Source organism: Rhododendron vialii, chromosome 3a (assembly GCF_030253575.1).
Source record: "Rhododendron vialii isolate Sample 1 chromosome 3a, ASM3025357v1".
NCBI lineage: Eukaryota > Viridiplantae > Streptophyta > Magnoliopsida > Ericales > Ericaceae > Rhododendron > Rhododendron vialii.
This window is the reverse complement of record NC_080559.1, coordinates 3,100,142-3,117,634: the sequence shown is the minus strand read 5'-3', so window position 1 is coordinate 3,117,634 and position 17,493 is coordinate 3,100,142. Positions and strand designations below refer to the sequence as shown.

The window sequence follows — 17,493 nt, the reverse complement described above, 5'->3', positions numbered from 1 at the left end:
TCGTTTAGTAAAAGATACAACTACGTTTGTATGTGACCGTGTGAACTTCACTAGGTACAAAGCAAGTTGAGTTAATAAAATTAGAGACAAATGAACGAAGAGCCTGATGACAAGTAATGGCAAGAACTCACTTCATCAATCATTTCAGTAACAACACCATCCAGAGAAGCTTCATTCACACCCTTCAAATTAGCAAATAATTCCAAATGCTCCTTCACCTGACAGAGAGTAATTAACCAAGTCAACCAAGTACCATAAATTTTTTCCATACAAAAAAAAAAAAAAAAAAACTAGATTTGAAATTAGAGATACAGCAAAAATCGAATAAGATCCTGCTTTACCGTTAATTCAGAGAAAAGAATATCGTTCTGGGGGCACACACCCAATACTTTCCGTATCTCATCCTATGAAATCAGGGCAAAAACAAATGAGATAATTTGAACATTAAATATTGCAACACTTAAATATATTCTTTCATGTTAGGTGTCTCACATAAATCGAATTAACTAACAGGGAGACAAGCTAATAGAAAGCGAAGTACATGCCCAAATAGGAATTAGGAGATGCCTATACTTGGCAAAATGTACCAATCACTAACAGCAAACAACTTAGCCAATGTGACCTGAAAGCCAAATCCCTGCTTTTCATTTGTACCTATGTACACACCCATTAGACTATTTCAGTCACTTATCCACATACTCTCATACTTCTAGACATCAGTCATGACAAGACTTTGAAGTTTGAAGCCATTTCTCGATATCAACAATGCCCTAAATAACAATATAAATACTCCACATGACTAGAACCTATTTGTCCTGTATTCTGCTCCTACAGACACATTCCCACATTTCTCACACTTAACTGACCATAGTACCCATTAGGACTTTACTCATTTCTGGACAGCATACCGCCCACGTCAAGATAAAAACCAACATTTTTGTTCCCAGTTCCAAAAGAAAAGCAGCGTCTAATTTACTTGAAAAGGCAAGAGATGACAACATAATACTTCCTTCGCCCCAATTCATTTCTCCAATCTTGGAATTCCAAATTCCTGAAGCGGACAAAATGATTACTATCATATAGCTTTGTACCTTCACCTTTTCAGCATTAAATTGAAGGACATTTCCTCCTATGCAGAGTTTTGTGCTAATACTCTCTTTATTGTTGCTTTAAAACAGACTGGGCACAAAGGGAACTTTCAAAAAACAATTTAAAACTGGACAAATACTTTGTGACGTACAAAATTCAAAAAGTAGAAAAACAAATTGGGACACAGGGAGTGGTAACAAAAGTGGCTCCATCTAGTAACCGAAGGCACCAAATCAAAAGGAGCAAAAATGGAAGGACGGAGGGAGTGATTGCAAAAGTGGTTCCATCTCTAACACAATAAAGCAGTTCAGATAATTTATTTTATTGTTGCTGGCCCTTAGAAGGAGATTACCTTGGAAGACTTGGAGAAGGTCTCAGGTATAACGCCTGAGAGACTTAACCAAAAATTCATTTTGTGTTTTTCCATTCAACGAGTGATCAGCAAAGGGTAAAAATCATAAAGAAAAGTAACCAAAAGATAGAGAAAAGTAATGTTACCATGTCAGTTAAAATATTTTTCCCAAAAACCAAAGCATCCCCTGAAGATGGGCGAAGAAGGCCAACAAGCATTGAAATTGTCGTGCTTTTACCAGCTCCATTATGTCCTTCACATACAATTCAAAATCATCTCAATGAGGGGGACATCATATAAGGGTTATAGATATAATGAGGATAGAGAAAATGAAAACAACATTACTACACTATACACAAAATCAGAACAATTCATAATCACTAACTTCTTTGTTTCATCTTATTGATACTTCAATTTCTCTCTTAATTTACCGACGACATTAAGCTAACTACAGTGGTACACGTCCAATAGCATATCAACTATCTATTCTTCAAGAAAGAGGAAGGGATAACATGAAAAGTTATGTATTTAACATCAGATCAGATATATTGTTATCTATACAGCATAAACACCTCGTCAGAGGTCTCCATGGTCGGGCACTTGTTTTGTGAATGTTATTGTGTTCAGCACTTATGTTACCTTGGTTAGTTCTATTTTAGTGTTGGGATTACTAAGGTTTACATCATGACATTCAGGGTTTTCCTACATAACTATGACGTTGCCTTGAAACTTAACGTTCTGAAATGCAATAGTTGTTTAGTTTCTCTTTCTATATTTTTACATAATACTAGAGCAATAGGTTAAAGACCTAATTGATTCTCATTCACTTGCGGGCGGCCTGGCACTTTCCGTAGTACCCTGGACCATCCTCTGTCCTGAGTCTACAATTGTCGGACTAGTTTAGCAAATTGGTTAATAAGCTTCTTAATCAATCTTTTTCACTCTCTTTTGGTAATCGTCTTACCAAAAAGTAACGTACAGATTGAAGGGTGCCCACAAGCATCTGAACTTCACGTTACATTTTTTGTACTCAGGTTATGTTCACGCTCTCCCTTACACACAGCGCAGTCACTCGGCTGCACATGCCACGCGGAGGCCATCAATATACATCATATCCATCCCCTTACAGGTACATGGTGTTGGATGAAACTCAACTCCAAAAGCTAGTTATTTGATGAGACGATGCCCTCGTGCTGATTTATTGCACATAACTTGCATACCCATGTGATGTGGGACTTGGCGTCACACCTTCCCACATGCCCGACCTTCTTACTTGGCAGCTCCTGCCCGTGTGTTCACCAGGAAAACACACCCTACTCATCCCCAGAACCCCAGATCTTGAGAAGAATTCATTCACAAAAGCTAGAATTCTTGGTGTCACACTTCCATACCAAACCTATGTGTGACTTTGCTGCACACCCTTTTTTACAACCGTTGGTGCTCAATTTCATAAGAAGCCTAGTTGTGTGATACAGTAGAGTTCAACTATGGCGAATTTGGTCTCACCTTGGTAGCAATCATCTTCGAACTACAAAGAGCTTTGTGGTCCCAGGTTAAGGTCTGCAAAACAAGAACAATAAGCCGCCTAATGAACTCCAATCCTTTGCCTTCCCCTTTGACTATCAAACTAGTGACATAACCCCATAAACTATTGTCGTCCCTAGTATTTTACAATAACCCCATCAACTAATGTTGTCCATTTCTCCCCAATCCCCAAAAACTTTCTGCCATATTAAAAGCTAAACACTAATCCTACTAGCCTATCTTAACCCTAATCCACCATGAAACTAAGGGCAAGCAATCTCAGAACAAGTTTCCTAACGCTGTCCATCATCAAAACTCTTCAGTTGAATGCAGACACAAGATTCAAAACTTGAGCAAAATAGTAATGGTCTTTGGAATGGATTCCTACATAACTGCGGACATAATTACAGAAGTAAACTAATGAACTCCAACTACTATAGTCAAAGATTCCGCAATCAGTGAACACATTATTTTCAGCATCACGTAAATCCTTTAGAACATGGTAGAGGGCTGAAATTTCATAGATAGAACTAGTTGAGTAAGAGCCAACAAGGTAGTTAAAGGGCTAGATGGCGTTTTCACCTAATGGTTGCCAAAGGCCAAAAGGCAAAAACAATAGGTTCTGTTGAGAGCCACTGACTATATACAATAATATTAGTGGATAAGAAAAGGACAGACAGGGCAAAGAGAGAAGAAGAATCTAGAGCCCAAGCTTGAGGGTGAATCGGGTGATAGAGCATGACAAAAGCACTGAACTATTACACATCATACACAATTTCTCTACCAGGATAGCATACTTTCCATGAGTTTCAGACAGACTTATTAATGAAGTCATGATGACTAACTTTTATCCCAAAGAAAACATAAAATGCTTGTGTTTTTACTTTTTATTCTTCTTATTTTTTTTCCTGGACAAACCCGATTATGAACGAAAGAGTGAATGCCACCAAACATACGGAACAACACCACCCCAACCAAAAAGGGTCGGTGGCAAAACGAGGTACTCTCTAAATCAAAGTTGGGAACTCTACAGTGTCCAGACTCGGGGAAACATTGCTGGACACCCAACTCAATAAAATAATCTTAAACCAAATCTTCAGCTGTGTCAAAAAAAAATCTTCAGCCATGCAGAGGATCTCTATTCCGCACAATCCGAAGAACCTACACAGGACACAGTGGAGCAAGGATCCATGCCTTCCGCCAATGTCTTCCAACCCTCCCACCCTTCCAGACACAATCGTAAATGTTAAAAAGGAAACTTTGTCCGAAAGTACTTTACCAATTCAGCAGCAATGATAAAATGTTGCATCCTTTAGATACTTGGAAATTAGGTCAAGATTATGAAAACAAAAGCTTAGAAAAACCATAATCCACTAACAAGTAAAAAATGAGGAAGTTATGCTGTTTCTTTTTTTTCTACTTGCAACAGTACCTAGCAGTGAGAGTATCTGATTTTCGTATAAGGTGAGCTGTAAAGACTTCACAGCACAACACCTCCCTTTCTTATTAGTGTACTCCTTCCTCAGATTCCTAATCCGGATGCATCTGAAAATTCAATTGCAAATGTAAGGGGGTAAATAGCCATGTACTGGAGTTGCGGTAAGGTAGCATGTTTAGGACCTTCTACCTGCCATCAAGCTCTTGTTGCTTCATTTCCAAGCTTATCGCTTCCACAACAGCTTCAGAAACATCATTTCCAGGAAAATTGACAGCTCCTTTGGCGACATCCGAGCTGGAGGCCCAATGTTCACTGGGACTTTTCTTTCTTCCAAAACACTTGTGAAATAAAAAATTCCAAGGATGACGGACTCCACTCGCCGTTGGAAGGACCTAATTAAATGAAATTTTTCCAAAACTCTCGCACATAAGGTAGTACAACAAAGAGAGAGAACTAGACATAAGGAAGAACAAATGACATCTGAAGTGATCGATGCAAGGTAAAAACAATAAATATGCCAGAGAGCATAAGCTCATAAACCATAATTTGAAAGATGGGCAAACCACAAGAAAACTGTCTGACTGAAGGTATTAAAAGTAGACACAGAACACCACTTGTCATTAAGCAAGTTGATAAGATTTCCTTGCACAAGAAACCAATCAGAACACAGTTTCACTAGCAACACTTACAAGAAGTACTCAACAGAAGAACTAGTACAGCTCTAGTTAACTACATTAAACTAAGAAGATAGAAAATTAACATAGTACACAAGGCAACTCCAAAAACACATCCAACACCAAAAGAGAAACAAATAGTAAAAATAAAGCTTCACAGGTATACCTTATCCAGGTAAAGACCAATCCCACAATACAAAATTGAGTCAACCAACATCATCAGGAGGCAGACCAAAAAATTCACTCCAGATGATGCCTGCAGAAATCATACTGTGCTGCATTTCAGCAAACAATACAGATAGCTCAAACAAAAGACAAACCATCCGTACACTACCTACCTGCCAGATGTTGCTCCAACGAAGTCCAACATGTGCATGCTCATAGTCAGCGAAGTTAACTGACCCCAAAGCAAATGCCGTTGGTGAAAGTAAAGAAGCAATGACTTTCAATATCCTGTTTGAACACAAAACAGATTATTAATATGCATTGCAGGAAAAAAAATCCAGTAGGAAGATTCAAACATGGTACTCACATAGGACCACCTTGGTCGTTGACGGTATAGTAAGGGAAGAAGGCCCCAAGAAATGAAAGGGTACCAACTGCCACAGCTGTTTTTGCTCGTGTGAAGAATGTAGATATCAAAAAGGACAGCATTATTGCACTGAGGCCAAACAGAAAAAAGTACATGAAAACCACCGACTTGTCGCTGTACTGGAAAAGGGTACTCATTGTGCATAGGGTGATGATCCCAGATGAAATTGCAAACTGCGTAGACAAACAAAGACATGTAAAATCCCATGATAACATTAAGACTCACAAACGAATGTTTAAGATTTTGTTCAACCACTTCTGCTTCCATTAACATCTGTGATAGGATAGGATAGGACACATCTGTATCTGCAGTCGGATACCTACATGTGAAAAGGGTATTAAGATAACAACTACAAAGCCTAGTATATGAGCCTGGACAACCCCTCCACTATTTTCCAATTGGTATTGAGGTATCAAAATTTCGGGCTAAGACCCCCAGTTTTGTCAGTGATTTATTACCCTTGTCAGTGCCAAAAGTGAAAATCCTTCCAACTGCAATTCTAATGCTAAATGCTATGTATCCCCTGTTTGCCTCTCTGCATGGGAGCCTGAACGGCCTTTCGGCTCATTGCCAACTGGTTTTGAGTAGGTTTTATTTTCCTCTTCCTTCTTGTCCTCTTCTTCTATTTTAAACCCTAATAACCTTCTTGTCCTCTTCTTCTATTTTAAACCCTAATAATTGCATTCTTCAGAACCTAATTCTTCATATACAGCATTAAGGTAAACTTTTTCCTCCATGTAATATAATAAAACCCTACGCAAGTACTAACATTAGAGACAGATCCCCAAAAAGAGTTTCTGCCAAGAACCAAGTGATCTTCTGGTATTAACTATTAACTGAATTCGACATGCTGATCTGTATCTGAATCTTGCTGTCTTGGATAAACAAACATCAAAGTATTCTCTGAATTAGAAAATCTCACTTCAGATTCCACGTGACGTTCAAACTTCAACCCCCTCACGGTGTGTAGCCATTTTGAGCAACAAAGCCAAAGGTTATGTACACATTCCCAGCGCCCAACACTAGTTAACAAGTGGCCCCTTAACAACCATATTACATTATCAGCAGATACTGGAAAAAAGCTCAAGCCAAGTCGTTTCCACCGGGCTCAAAATAGATCCCTAAAACATGGCATCCTCGAAATTCAAGTGAACCAGTCATGATAGTCATTCACATTAAAAAAACTGTCCAATACACATTTATCAAAAACAAATTTTCTACTAAATTTACAAGCATATATGAAAGCCAACAAGTTGAATAAACATGAGATCACACTCTAGTGCATCTTAATCCAATTCTTCGTAAGGTTTGAAGATTTAGAAAAACTATTGAGTCCTTCATCCATCACAAGTGCAAAATTTGTTCCCTCTAAAAAAATGTTCGTACTTGTTAACGGCCAGCATAATAAACTGGGATTTGAGGTCACCCATCAAGACGATGACTGCTTATCAATGGAACCAGATCTTAATTACTCAAACTGTGGAATAATTTTTACCTGCAAAGCATAAGTTATAAACCAGCTCGTCGAGATGAACAGTTGGTTACTGTCCGAATCACCAGCTAAGGCCCCTAAATGACTGCTTAGCGATAAACAAGATAGGGGTGCAGAGACAGCACAGAGAAAATAATGCAGAACTAAAGAACATAATCCTTGGAATAAACGCTTGTACAACAACAACAATAACAAAACACATCTAGTCCCCAATGGCCCAATCATTGGGGGTATGGGCGGGGAAGGATTGGAGCCAGACCTAAACTTTGGCAATATATGCACAAGGTGGCTACTCTCAAAATACCACTAAAACAGTGGCCCCCCTAACCCTCGGAATAAACACTTGTCTCGTACAAAAAACAAAATGACTAATATTTATTACTTTAACTGTGGAAAAAATTTACCTGCAAAGCATAAGTGATGAACCAAGAAAGGTAGAATATCTCATCTTTCAGACCCATCATGTAGAGACCTTCTTTTATCTTTTGTTCCTGAAGTAGCAGAAATGAAAGATATGGTTACGCCGCACATTTCTACAATCAAAGACCTCTCTTTGTAATACTATAAGCATATCACATCTACACATATCATCTTCGGAAAACGCTTTAAGCTGAGTCCAATAGTTATGCATGTATGGTACAAGTTTCAAACCTTCTCGAACACAGCAGAACTAATGAGGCAAGACACTGGATACAGAAATCCCAGTAGATACCTGATCATCCAAATTCCGAGTCAAGTATTCAACCATAGTTTCTAAACTAAAAAATAATTTTTCAAGGGTACAAATATCGACCAACAAAGGTTACGCTCAACAAATATGATACACATTTGACATTCTTCATAACAGAAATAACTGAAAATGTTAAGAATGTGACAAGGCACGTACAGCACTCCCATGACTTCCTTGACGATGGACTGGAACTCATCATCGGTATATTCACGAGTTGGAAATGGAGCCAGCCTTATTGTGGAAGGGCTGAATTGCCTCCATGATATCTTAGGTGGGGAAGGTGCATCAATTGAATGCAAAGGTGACTCAATAGCATCAGTGTCCAACTTAGATGCAGTTTGCTGGGAAGCATATATTATGAAAGAATCCATAACTTGTTGAAGCTGCAACAAGAATTGAAAACATAACCACAAAAGTAAGGAAAAGAATAAACATCCAGAATGGAAGCGTAAAGCTCATAACACAATTTGGGAAGCTGCATACCAGGTAATGTAAGTCATTAGCCAACTTAAGGGAAAACCATAACTTTCAGATGCAAAGTGCCTAATGAACGGAAGAGGAAATCTAGAACTTGTCTTGAACACGAGTAGGAGGTAACGGTGCTTTATATAACCATGGTTGGGGTCAATTAAAGCCTTTTTTTTAATGTGTTTTATAGGTTAGAAGGATCAGAGTTCGTAAGTTTTCTTGAGTAAGGTATTTTGGTCATTTTATAAATGCTGGACATAAGCTGCACCGGTGCCCATGGGTTATTTAAGGGTGACATGCTATCTGGGTCTAATGCAGCAGCTTTGTTAGGTCTCACATATTCTAATTGGTCAAATGCCCTTGTTTACCTATTTTGGGATTGTATTTTTAGTATAACTAGGAGAACCAGCAGCCCATCAATAACTGAGTAGCTCTTCTATTACATGGAGTCTGACAGAATGCCTTTACCTTCGTGGGTATCAAGCAAGTTTTGGTGAGATTCTTTGAGTCTTATTCTCCTCCTTCTTCTTCTCTTCAACTATATCACTATTATCTGCTAATGTGGACAACCATACCACTTGTTTAAAAGTCTAGATTCTCAGCTCTAAACTCTAAAGCCCCACCAATCAGATCCGTTATTGTTTCATGCAGCTCCATAACCTCATAAATCACACCAAATAAACACTACGGTTCTCTAACCCCTCCACTACCAACAAAGCTCTTATTTAAAAGCCTAGACTTATCCCTGCTAACCCAACTTCACACCCAAGCCAACCCTAACCCCTTTCCCAACAACAACCTGCAGCTTTTAAAAATCAAGTCAATCTTTTTCAGCCAGAAACCCTAGAAAGCTTTCTTCCACTTCATGAAAACCTTAAGCCAAGAACTCTGTACATCCAAAAACACACAATTCAGGCAAACTATAGCCTGACTTTCTGGATGCACAATATACCCTCCCTAATCAGGACTAGAGTAACCATATGGCGGCTGTTTGTACGATTGGATATTGGGGGAGATTAACTAATCACGTGAACAAAGACCAGAATGCATACCAGGGATCGGAATAATAGGATATCTCAAAAACTCAGATCGGAAAGGGTTGGATGAAGAATGAGATAAGTTGGGGCCAATCATTCATGGCAATTGGATCCCATGTTACAGGGTTATCACCCATCTCATGAGCTAACTAGTCAGGTTCGAATGGTTTGTCAGGCCCAAATTTTCACAACCAAACCTTGGAATATGTTGGCCCCTAGGCATCAGGAACTTAATCCAATGAATCCATTCACTCCTGCACAAACCTGACAATTAATACAATGATTCCATAATAACTGGTCATTGGATTGTGCGCCCAATTTAATGGTAATTTACTAATATGATACTTCACAAGCAAAAGAACATGTAGAGATTCAGTAACTTTTGTGCACTGACACTATTTTAAAAAGTTAATTCCATTTTACCATCTTAAACATCTCTTCAGCTCCTTAGTGTGCACACAGATATTCAGACCCTACAAACATTAGTTTTCCTTGGCAAATCCTGTGTTTCTAATCAAGATAAATACAACGATGCATCATGACTACACCAGAGTAGCAAATGTATAAATACTTGGTGCTAGCTTCACTAATAACTGTCAAGTACTTATCTTATTGTTATTAGCATTATCATCAAGGTAGTATAGTCTTTCTCTCTTATTAGGGTTTGCTTAAGGTTATTAGGGTTTGCCTAAATAACCAGCCATTAGTCTTATTAGTCATGTATGATTTCCAATCACTATTTGATTAGCAATACAATTTCTTTTCGGCTTCTCTCTTTTCCAGCAATGAGATAGACCCTTTCTCCTGCTGTCTGCATGCAGGTATGCAAGGGGGATCATCTGTAGCAATGAATCTTTCAAACTCAACATATCGATTATATTAATGTTTCTTCCGTACCATCAACTTTAATATTCCTTGTGTATCATCTACTTCCTCCAATCTTGATTAACAAAAACACAGTTTAGTAGTATTGTAACCAAGATTTTTTGACATCAATTTCCACCCATCAGATGTTTACAAACGACATGTGAATGTAGTTGCAGACTTGCAGTTAAATGCAATTTTTAGATAGCAATATCATAACTGTGTTACTCGAAAAACCATTATTATAGCAGCCAGTGTATGTGCTCTTTAAGGAATGTGTACTTGCAAACAAGAAACAAATAAATATATTTAAGAAAAAAGTGAAAGTGAAAAGGGACAACAGATCATACAGTGAAAAATCCACTGAAGCTGTACTGCATAATAGGTACAGGGTTGACACCCAATCCCAAGTCGTTTAGATAAGGGCCATTAACATCCATGATAGTCTGAACATCCGGAAATCCTGAGAAAGCCCATGAGTGGTTGAGGCGAATGCTATAATCAAACAACTCAGGACCTTGATCATGAAAAATTATTGCTCCTTTGATTTTTGGGTTCGAACAATTCCTGTTCAAAGAGGGAAAAAGAAAAACTCATAATATCACTGTATGCTCTTAGCCCAGAATAAATTATGCCAGTCCTTCAGCAGTTTTAAGAAGATACAATTAGATCAAACTGAAAAAAGAAAATTGAATTTTAACATGTTTAGTGACCACAAAACACGTGCAAGTTCTACAGTTTAGGAAGGTACAAAATGAAGGCAAGCACAATTACATCTTATTTTCAATAAGCAACAAAAAACAAAGACATCGTTTTGAAAATATGTGTTGAGGAGAAGGGGAACAAAGTCCACTACCACAAGAAAACAAAACAACATCACAAACAGCTTTCCAATCTCTAGTCATTAAAAACAAAGACATCGTTTTGAAAATATGTGTTGAAGCCTAATCTTATCCCATATTGGTCATATGTCCTAGGACTCCTACTGCTATAAAGCCCTATAATCTCTTTCCAAGCAAAGTAAACATCAACAAAGAATCCTTGCTCTGGGACTAAAACTAACTCCCCAAATCAACACAAAGTATGTGAGCACTAGAAGAAGGTACCATAGAATCCTCCTCATCCACAGAAACACACCCTCTCTCTGCATAAGCCCATTGCAACGAGACAATGCGAGAAAGAAAGATTGCTGCTTCTCTGATTCATACCCATGGCATTGAGTTTCAAGTGAGACAACTTCAAAGTAAATACTTTGCCCCTAAGAGGCATTATGCTTTCTAAATCAACTTCAAAGCAAATACTGGGAAACTTGGATCCTCACTAATCTCATTGAATTAGGATTTACAAGACAAAAAACCCCAAATGAATGGAGAGACCACACCAATTTATCTCCATTTGTCAAAGAAGCACTCTCAATAACCTCTTAAATTAAGAATTGATCACTTGACACTCCAACATTAGTAAATCAATGGAAGTCACATCAAAATATTCTTTTTTCCTAATAACCAAATAAATGAAAAAGGCGGAATGCAGAAAATGATACAATTACAAGTTCTCGCTAGAGTATAACCCTCCTAAGAAGTATACTAAGTTACTAACCAAAAAGGAGGACAGACAAACATCCCCTTAACCCATCTCATGTCTAGGAATATGATAAGATGACTTTCTTAAACACATGCCCTTGTATAAATACAAAGATAAGAAGGATAACTCACTTGACTTTGTGCCAGACACCGTAAAGATCTGAGCGTATGTAGGTTTCAAGCTCTAATTCATCTTTGTAAATTCTACTAACCAGCTGCAAACATGAAAACTAGAGTCACGATTGGGACCAAAAACATCTAGCTTTCCTTTCAATCAAGTTGTGCAACCCCCAAGAGTAAAAACAGTATATTCAGTTAGTGACGCAGAAACGAAGCTATAAAAACAGGCAACAAATGCATGAAGAAGCGCCACCAATTTAAATCCACCAAATAGTGCAGAAAAGACACCATTTCTTACGGGAGACTACACCTATCACCTTTCAGATGACATAATGCCAAGGACCAGAAAGGCATTAGTAATGCAATGCAGTTAACACAGTACAGTCCTTTGCATAACAAGTCTGTTTTGGAATCTGTACTAAGGTCAGATCCAGAAATTCCTCCTTGTCAGGGTCATAAAGTTATGTTGCTAATAGTAGTGATTGTTGTTTCACCTAACTTGTATAAATTGCCTTTTACCCTCCATGGTGAAAACACAGCTCTATCAGTTATCCTTGTGTTTGACATGGTACAAATCCAGAATTAAAAAAAAAAAAAAAAACAATCAAAGCATCCTGGGACCGTAGTTTTTGGATAGCTAACACATAAATTACATACAAATAAAGAAGGTGAAGAAACTGGAAACACACCCCTAAGGGATGAATTAAACACTCAAAATGAGAGGCAGTTTGAGCCACACCTGGCCTAACAAAAAAAATCCTCAAAACCCATAAGAAGAGAAAAGTTCAGCAAACAAAACACTGCAGTTTGAAGAGTAACTTAAAGATATGACACATGAAGTCACTGATTGTTGAATTAAAAACACTACCTTTAAAACTTAACTTTATATTTTATCCTAAAAACCGGCGGAGCTAACAAAAAATGCCAAAAATTGCCAAAATGCTGAATCGAAGTTTGATTCTTACTAACGGACTCACAGATGAAGCAGGTAGGCAACTCCATGAAATCAGTCATTGTGGCAAGGACGCGTCTCTTCATAGTGATGTAAAGTTTAAACTAGCACAAAAAGTACTACACACATTTGATAAGGTTTAAACATTCACCAAAACTACCAAACACCATTTCAATTCCCAATAAATGTGAGTTTCAGGTAAAATTATTTGAATTGGTATACTTCCACGCAAAGTTGTGTAAAAGACCAAAAGAATCAGGGCTCCAATTGCCAATTTGTCACTACTGTTGTACTACACACAACATGAAACCACTACGGCAAGTAGAACCATCTCTATAACTTCAACATCCATCAATATAGCTCTCTTGGGACCATCTCTATAGCCCCTTACATATACTCAACAGACAGATGTGTAGAACAGCAGAGCAAGTTTTCAATGCCACGAATAGTATTTTCCATGTCCCTATCTCTGTGACTCAACACATCAACTGGAAAAACAGAATTTTGAATCTCAAAAGGAAGTAACTACAACGTGATAAAAGTAGTGGAAAAAGTCATCTTACACTTTCCAAGAACAAACCATCTAACTAACCAGTTGCAGTGCAGTTATTCTTTTGATCAGCAAATATACATGCAATCATATGCCAACGCATGCAGACAAAACTGTGATTCCAGGAAATGACATACCTATCACGGCTGAACAACTGGAGAGAAAGAAAATGAATTACAAGAACATGAACATAGTACTGCAGTGGGTACCTTCAGTAGAGGAAATTTTACGGATAATACATCGATCATCATCCTGGTTTCATTTGTATCCGGTGCAAAAGCCAAATACTCACCCTTGGCCGCCAATAACTCCAAAACTTGAACAAAAGTAGGGGAAATTTCACCTTTTCCCACCTCAATAAACATCTCCTTTTGAATGTAACTGCCCATAATATGCATAAGATAATGTTAATCACTTACCACAAGGGCCATAAAAGCTGGAAATTTACATCTTGATTCAAATAAGTGGTCTGTTCCCTAATACCTAAAGGTTTTAGAGTAAATACTGGATACTTTTCAAACATTCTCAGACCATCAAGGCCTAAGGCTCAAATTGACACCTCTCTAACAGAGAAAACAAATTCGCAAACATAGAAGTGTCACTACACACAAGCCATATATAAAAGCTTTAAGCTTTAGTTGTGCACTTTTTAAGACCACATTCAGAAACCAATTAGGTTGAAATTTTTTCTTCTATCCTTTTCTTTCACCGAAATCCTTAATTTGGTGGCTTAGCAAAAACCCAGATAAAAAAAAAATTCAATGGAAATCTCTTACATCCTAGTTCTGTGACTTCGGATGTCACAAAATGCATATCCACTTTGAAAAGTCAAAGAACAACACTCCTTTACTTTTGAACAGTTCTCTCTTACAAATGGTCACGAATAATTTATATGAGGGGACAGGGGAGATGTCAGAAATCAATACCTTCTAATTTGAGTTACAGTGCAACAAATTCATGTACCTTTAAAAAAATGAATTGACATTGTTAAGGAAATAGAGTCCCACATTGCTTGGGAGTAGAATGGGTGATGACTTAATAACACATTTGGGACCTCTCCACTCATTGCCAATTGGTTTTGAGATGGATATAAAATTTCCACATGGCATCATAGCGGAGCCCATTCCACCCCACATTTTAAAAATTCACAATCCACACCCCACGATGGGAGACCAGTGCTGCACGATGATAGGACCCAAAAAGTGGCCCTATGACAGACCTCAAACACGGCTGCACGTGAGGGGGATGTTAACGAAATAGAGTCCCATGTTGCTTGGGAGTGGAATGGGTGACCACTTAAAAACATTTGGGACCTCTCCACTGATTGCCAATTGGTTTATAGATGGATATAAAGTTTCCACAGACATAATAACATTCTAGGACAAAGGGAATGCAATTCACATACATGCACATATATACATATCGATTCCTGGGCCGGAGAACAAAAGCATCCACATATATCGACCAAAGACAAGTAGGAAAGTTTGCATTTCTCTTCTTTAAAGCAACAACTGCTTAAGAAAGCTGAAGAAAAAAAAATCAACATGAACTCTTGAAATAGGGCAATAGATACATACGGCTGTGCTGGATGAAGTCGTGTATCAACTCGGGTCCTTACAGCAATTAGCATGAGCATTACAACAGTTGGAAGCACTATCTGCCAGCACAGAAACAAATAGAACAATTTGGTGCCACAGCATCTAAGAAAGCTGACACATAAAAATAAATAAACGGGAAAGGAAATTACAATCATCAACCAACTTCCACGTAAAATAATCTAACATGACACCAGAAACAAGAAGTCGGTGCAGGTGATGTGATGATCAAATCCAGTAAATACGCTCAAGCAGTTTTTCTTTCATAAGTAGCATAAATAAACAACACATACACATTTTTTAAATATCTCAATCAAACCCAAATATAAAGAGAGAAAAAATCGACGAGTGTAATTGCCTGGGCACATATTAATGACTTGTTTGGTTTACTGATGACGGGAGTTTAAGAGAAGTAACCATTTTCTTTAGCAAGTTTTCATGTTCTTTTGCTTCCCTGTTATACTATTGTCAAGTCCAATTGGACAAAGCCTACAAAGTTTACTACAAACTAATCTTGGATGAAGCTGGGAGACAATTGCGACAACTAAATGACACAAAGCATAAGTTGCAGCCAAGCCTTTAGGGCGGCAATGGATGCGCAGAGAAAACCTAGAATAGATAATATCAAGTCCTCTGACTGAGAATGGCTAGGCCAGGAACTTGATTGTCAGTCAAACAATTTCTCTGTTACGACATGGATAACGCATAGTGTGTTAGTAGCAGGATCCTCCTAGTGGAGGATCAAGCAAGAATTCAATAAGAACCTTGCTTCCATACAGTATGGAACGCATTCCGAACTAGGATAACGCAGAGTGTTAGTTGCAGGATCCTCCTAGTGGAGGTGACGAATCTGCTCCGAAATGCCATTCTGTGCTTCAAGTAAGAACCTTGCTCCCATGCACTACGGATCACATTCCAAACTAGGATGTTACCTCTCAAGCATAAATCCCAAGGGAAAAAAACTATTTTCTAACTCAGGCCAATTTCTAATATTACCATATTTCTACACGTATATTAAGAACAATTCTTCTGAATAAATCACATATGGGTCGATAAAGTATGTATGTGCTCCTATAGATGCTCCAATCCTTCAAACCTTCTATAGCTCTCGCTCCCTATCCCCAACTCTCACACCATCTCCCACTACGTGCAAGGAAGATGTAGCACAGCAATGAATACCAGAGAGAGTATTCATGATAAATTTTCTAAGCAATGTTACTATGACAAAATTTTCTAAGCAACGTTGCTATGTGCTACAAATCAAAAGAGAGCTTAATTTTTGTCATCAAGGAAAAAGCTTCATCTGGATGCTACAGAACTTCAAAGGCAGCCGAGCCCTTTTTGAAAATCCGAATTTCCAAGTGGTTAAGAAAAAACGGGCAATCAAATACTAATCAGGCCGAGTTCCCCTACGGAGCTAAACAGGCTTATTTCCCTTTGTATTTTGCGAAGGAAAATAATCCCCTTTACCTTTAGCCCGTTTAGCCACTTTAGCCACGGACGGAATCTCGGCCCCAACATACTAATGGAACACGACAAGAACACTCCTTGATGATCAACTATCAAACGCAAGTAATACAACAGAGAATACCAATTCAGTGAAAATACCGTCGAAATTTACATGATATCCACAAAAAAATCGTCATCTATTGTAGGTATAAAACAGAGAATGAGAAACTAAAACTAAAGTTACGACTAAACTACAGTAATTTTTAAAACAGTTCTAACTTCTAAGAAATTAGTACGAGTACTGTGTGTGTATAACGAACCTCCGAAAAAGTGATGAAAGGATGACGAATTTTGAGGAGCCAGTTCTTCCGAAGCATAGTTTTCAACTGTCGCTGGGAAGTTCCCATCCTCTCCTCCTCCTTCTCCTCTGATCAAGCCCTAGACTCTGAGCCGCCGAAGGAAAAGAAGAGAGAGAGAGAGAGCGGGGAGGTTGGGTTTCAGAGAGAGAGAGACCGTAGATGAGACAGGCGTCTTGAGGGAGGAGGAGGTGGTGGCAAGGGGAGAGGCAAAACACTTTTTGGATGATCGAAACGAAGACATATTTGTCGTGACGTGCAAGGAGAGAGAGAAGAGAGAGAGAGAGTGGAGGAATTTTTCAATGAAAACGGCAATTACTTATTTTTAATTTCTCCTGGTATTGGGAAAAATTAGGAAAGCTTTTGTCAAAAGGTCGACTTTTTTTATGTTATATGGATCGAATTTTCCTAATGTATCGCTTTTGAAGAATTGAAGGTAAGATTTAAAGAAAAAAACAGAGAGAAAAATTTTCAAACGTTTAAGAAATATTAGTATTGAATTGGTAATGAAAATTACCAATTTCACTCACTTTGGTAATGTTTTATTACTGCACAAAAAACCTTATAATGCACTTTTTATATAAATTTCTGAAGATGAGTGCATAATTTAAAATATTTTGCGCACAAA

The 17,493-nt window shown here is 38.0% G+C and overlaps 1 protein-coding gene across 4 annotated transcripts in view; it reads right to left on the bottom strand.

Moving 5' to 3' along the window:
- Positions 1–17,156, bottom strand: part of LOC131318362 (ABC transporter A family member 1) — a 43,612-nt gene extending 26,456 nt beyond the window's left edge. Inside the window, exons 1-16 of one of the 4 annotated variants that reach the window (XM_058348055.1) lie at positions 16,830–17,156; positions 15,043–15,122; positions 13,675–13,846; positions 11,976–12,058; positions 10,611–10,827; positions 8,048–8,274; positions 7,813–7,873; positions 7,566–7,652; positions 5,610–5,842; positions 5,416–5,530; positions 5,244–5,333; positions 4,593–4,795; positions 4,398–4,510; positions 1,588–1,694; positions 342–404; positions 132–218 (exon numbers count right to left, since the gene is read on the bottom strand). In XM_058348055.1, coding sequence (XP_058204038.1) covers positions 132–218; positions 342–404; positions 1,588–1,694; positions 4,398–4,510; positions 4,593–4,795; positions 5,244–5,333; positions 5,416–5,530; positions 5,610–5,842; positions 7,566–7,652; positions 7,813–7,873; positions 8,048–8,274; positions 10,611–10,827; positions 11,976–12,058; positions 13,675–13,846; positions 15,043–15,122; positions 16,830–16,916 — 2,025 coding nt within the window. In that variant the 5' untranslated portion in view covers positions 16,917–17,156. Of the gene's footprint in view, positions 1–131; positions 219–341; positions 405–1,587; positions 1,695–4,397; positions 4,511–4,592; positions 4,796–5,243; positions 5,334–5,415; positions 5,531–5,609; positions 5,843–7,164; positions 7,402–7,565; positions 7,653–7,812; positions 7,874–8,047; positions 8,275–10,610; positions 10,828–11,975; positions 12,059–13,674; positions 13,847–15,042; positions 15,123–16,829 lie in introns of those variants that run through there. The other 3 variants (XM_058348056.1, XM_058348058.1, XM_058348057.1) reach the window with 3 other exon arrangements.
- Between the last annotated feature and the right edge of the window lie 337 nt (positions 17,157–17,493).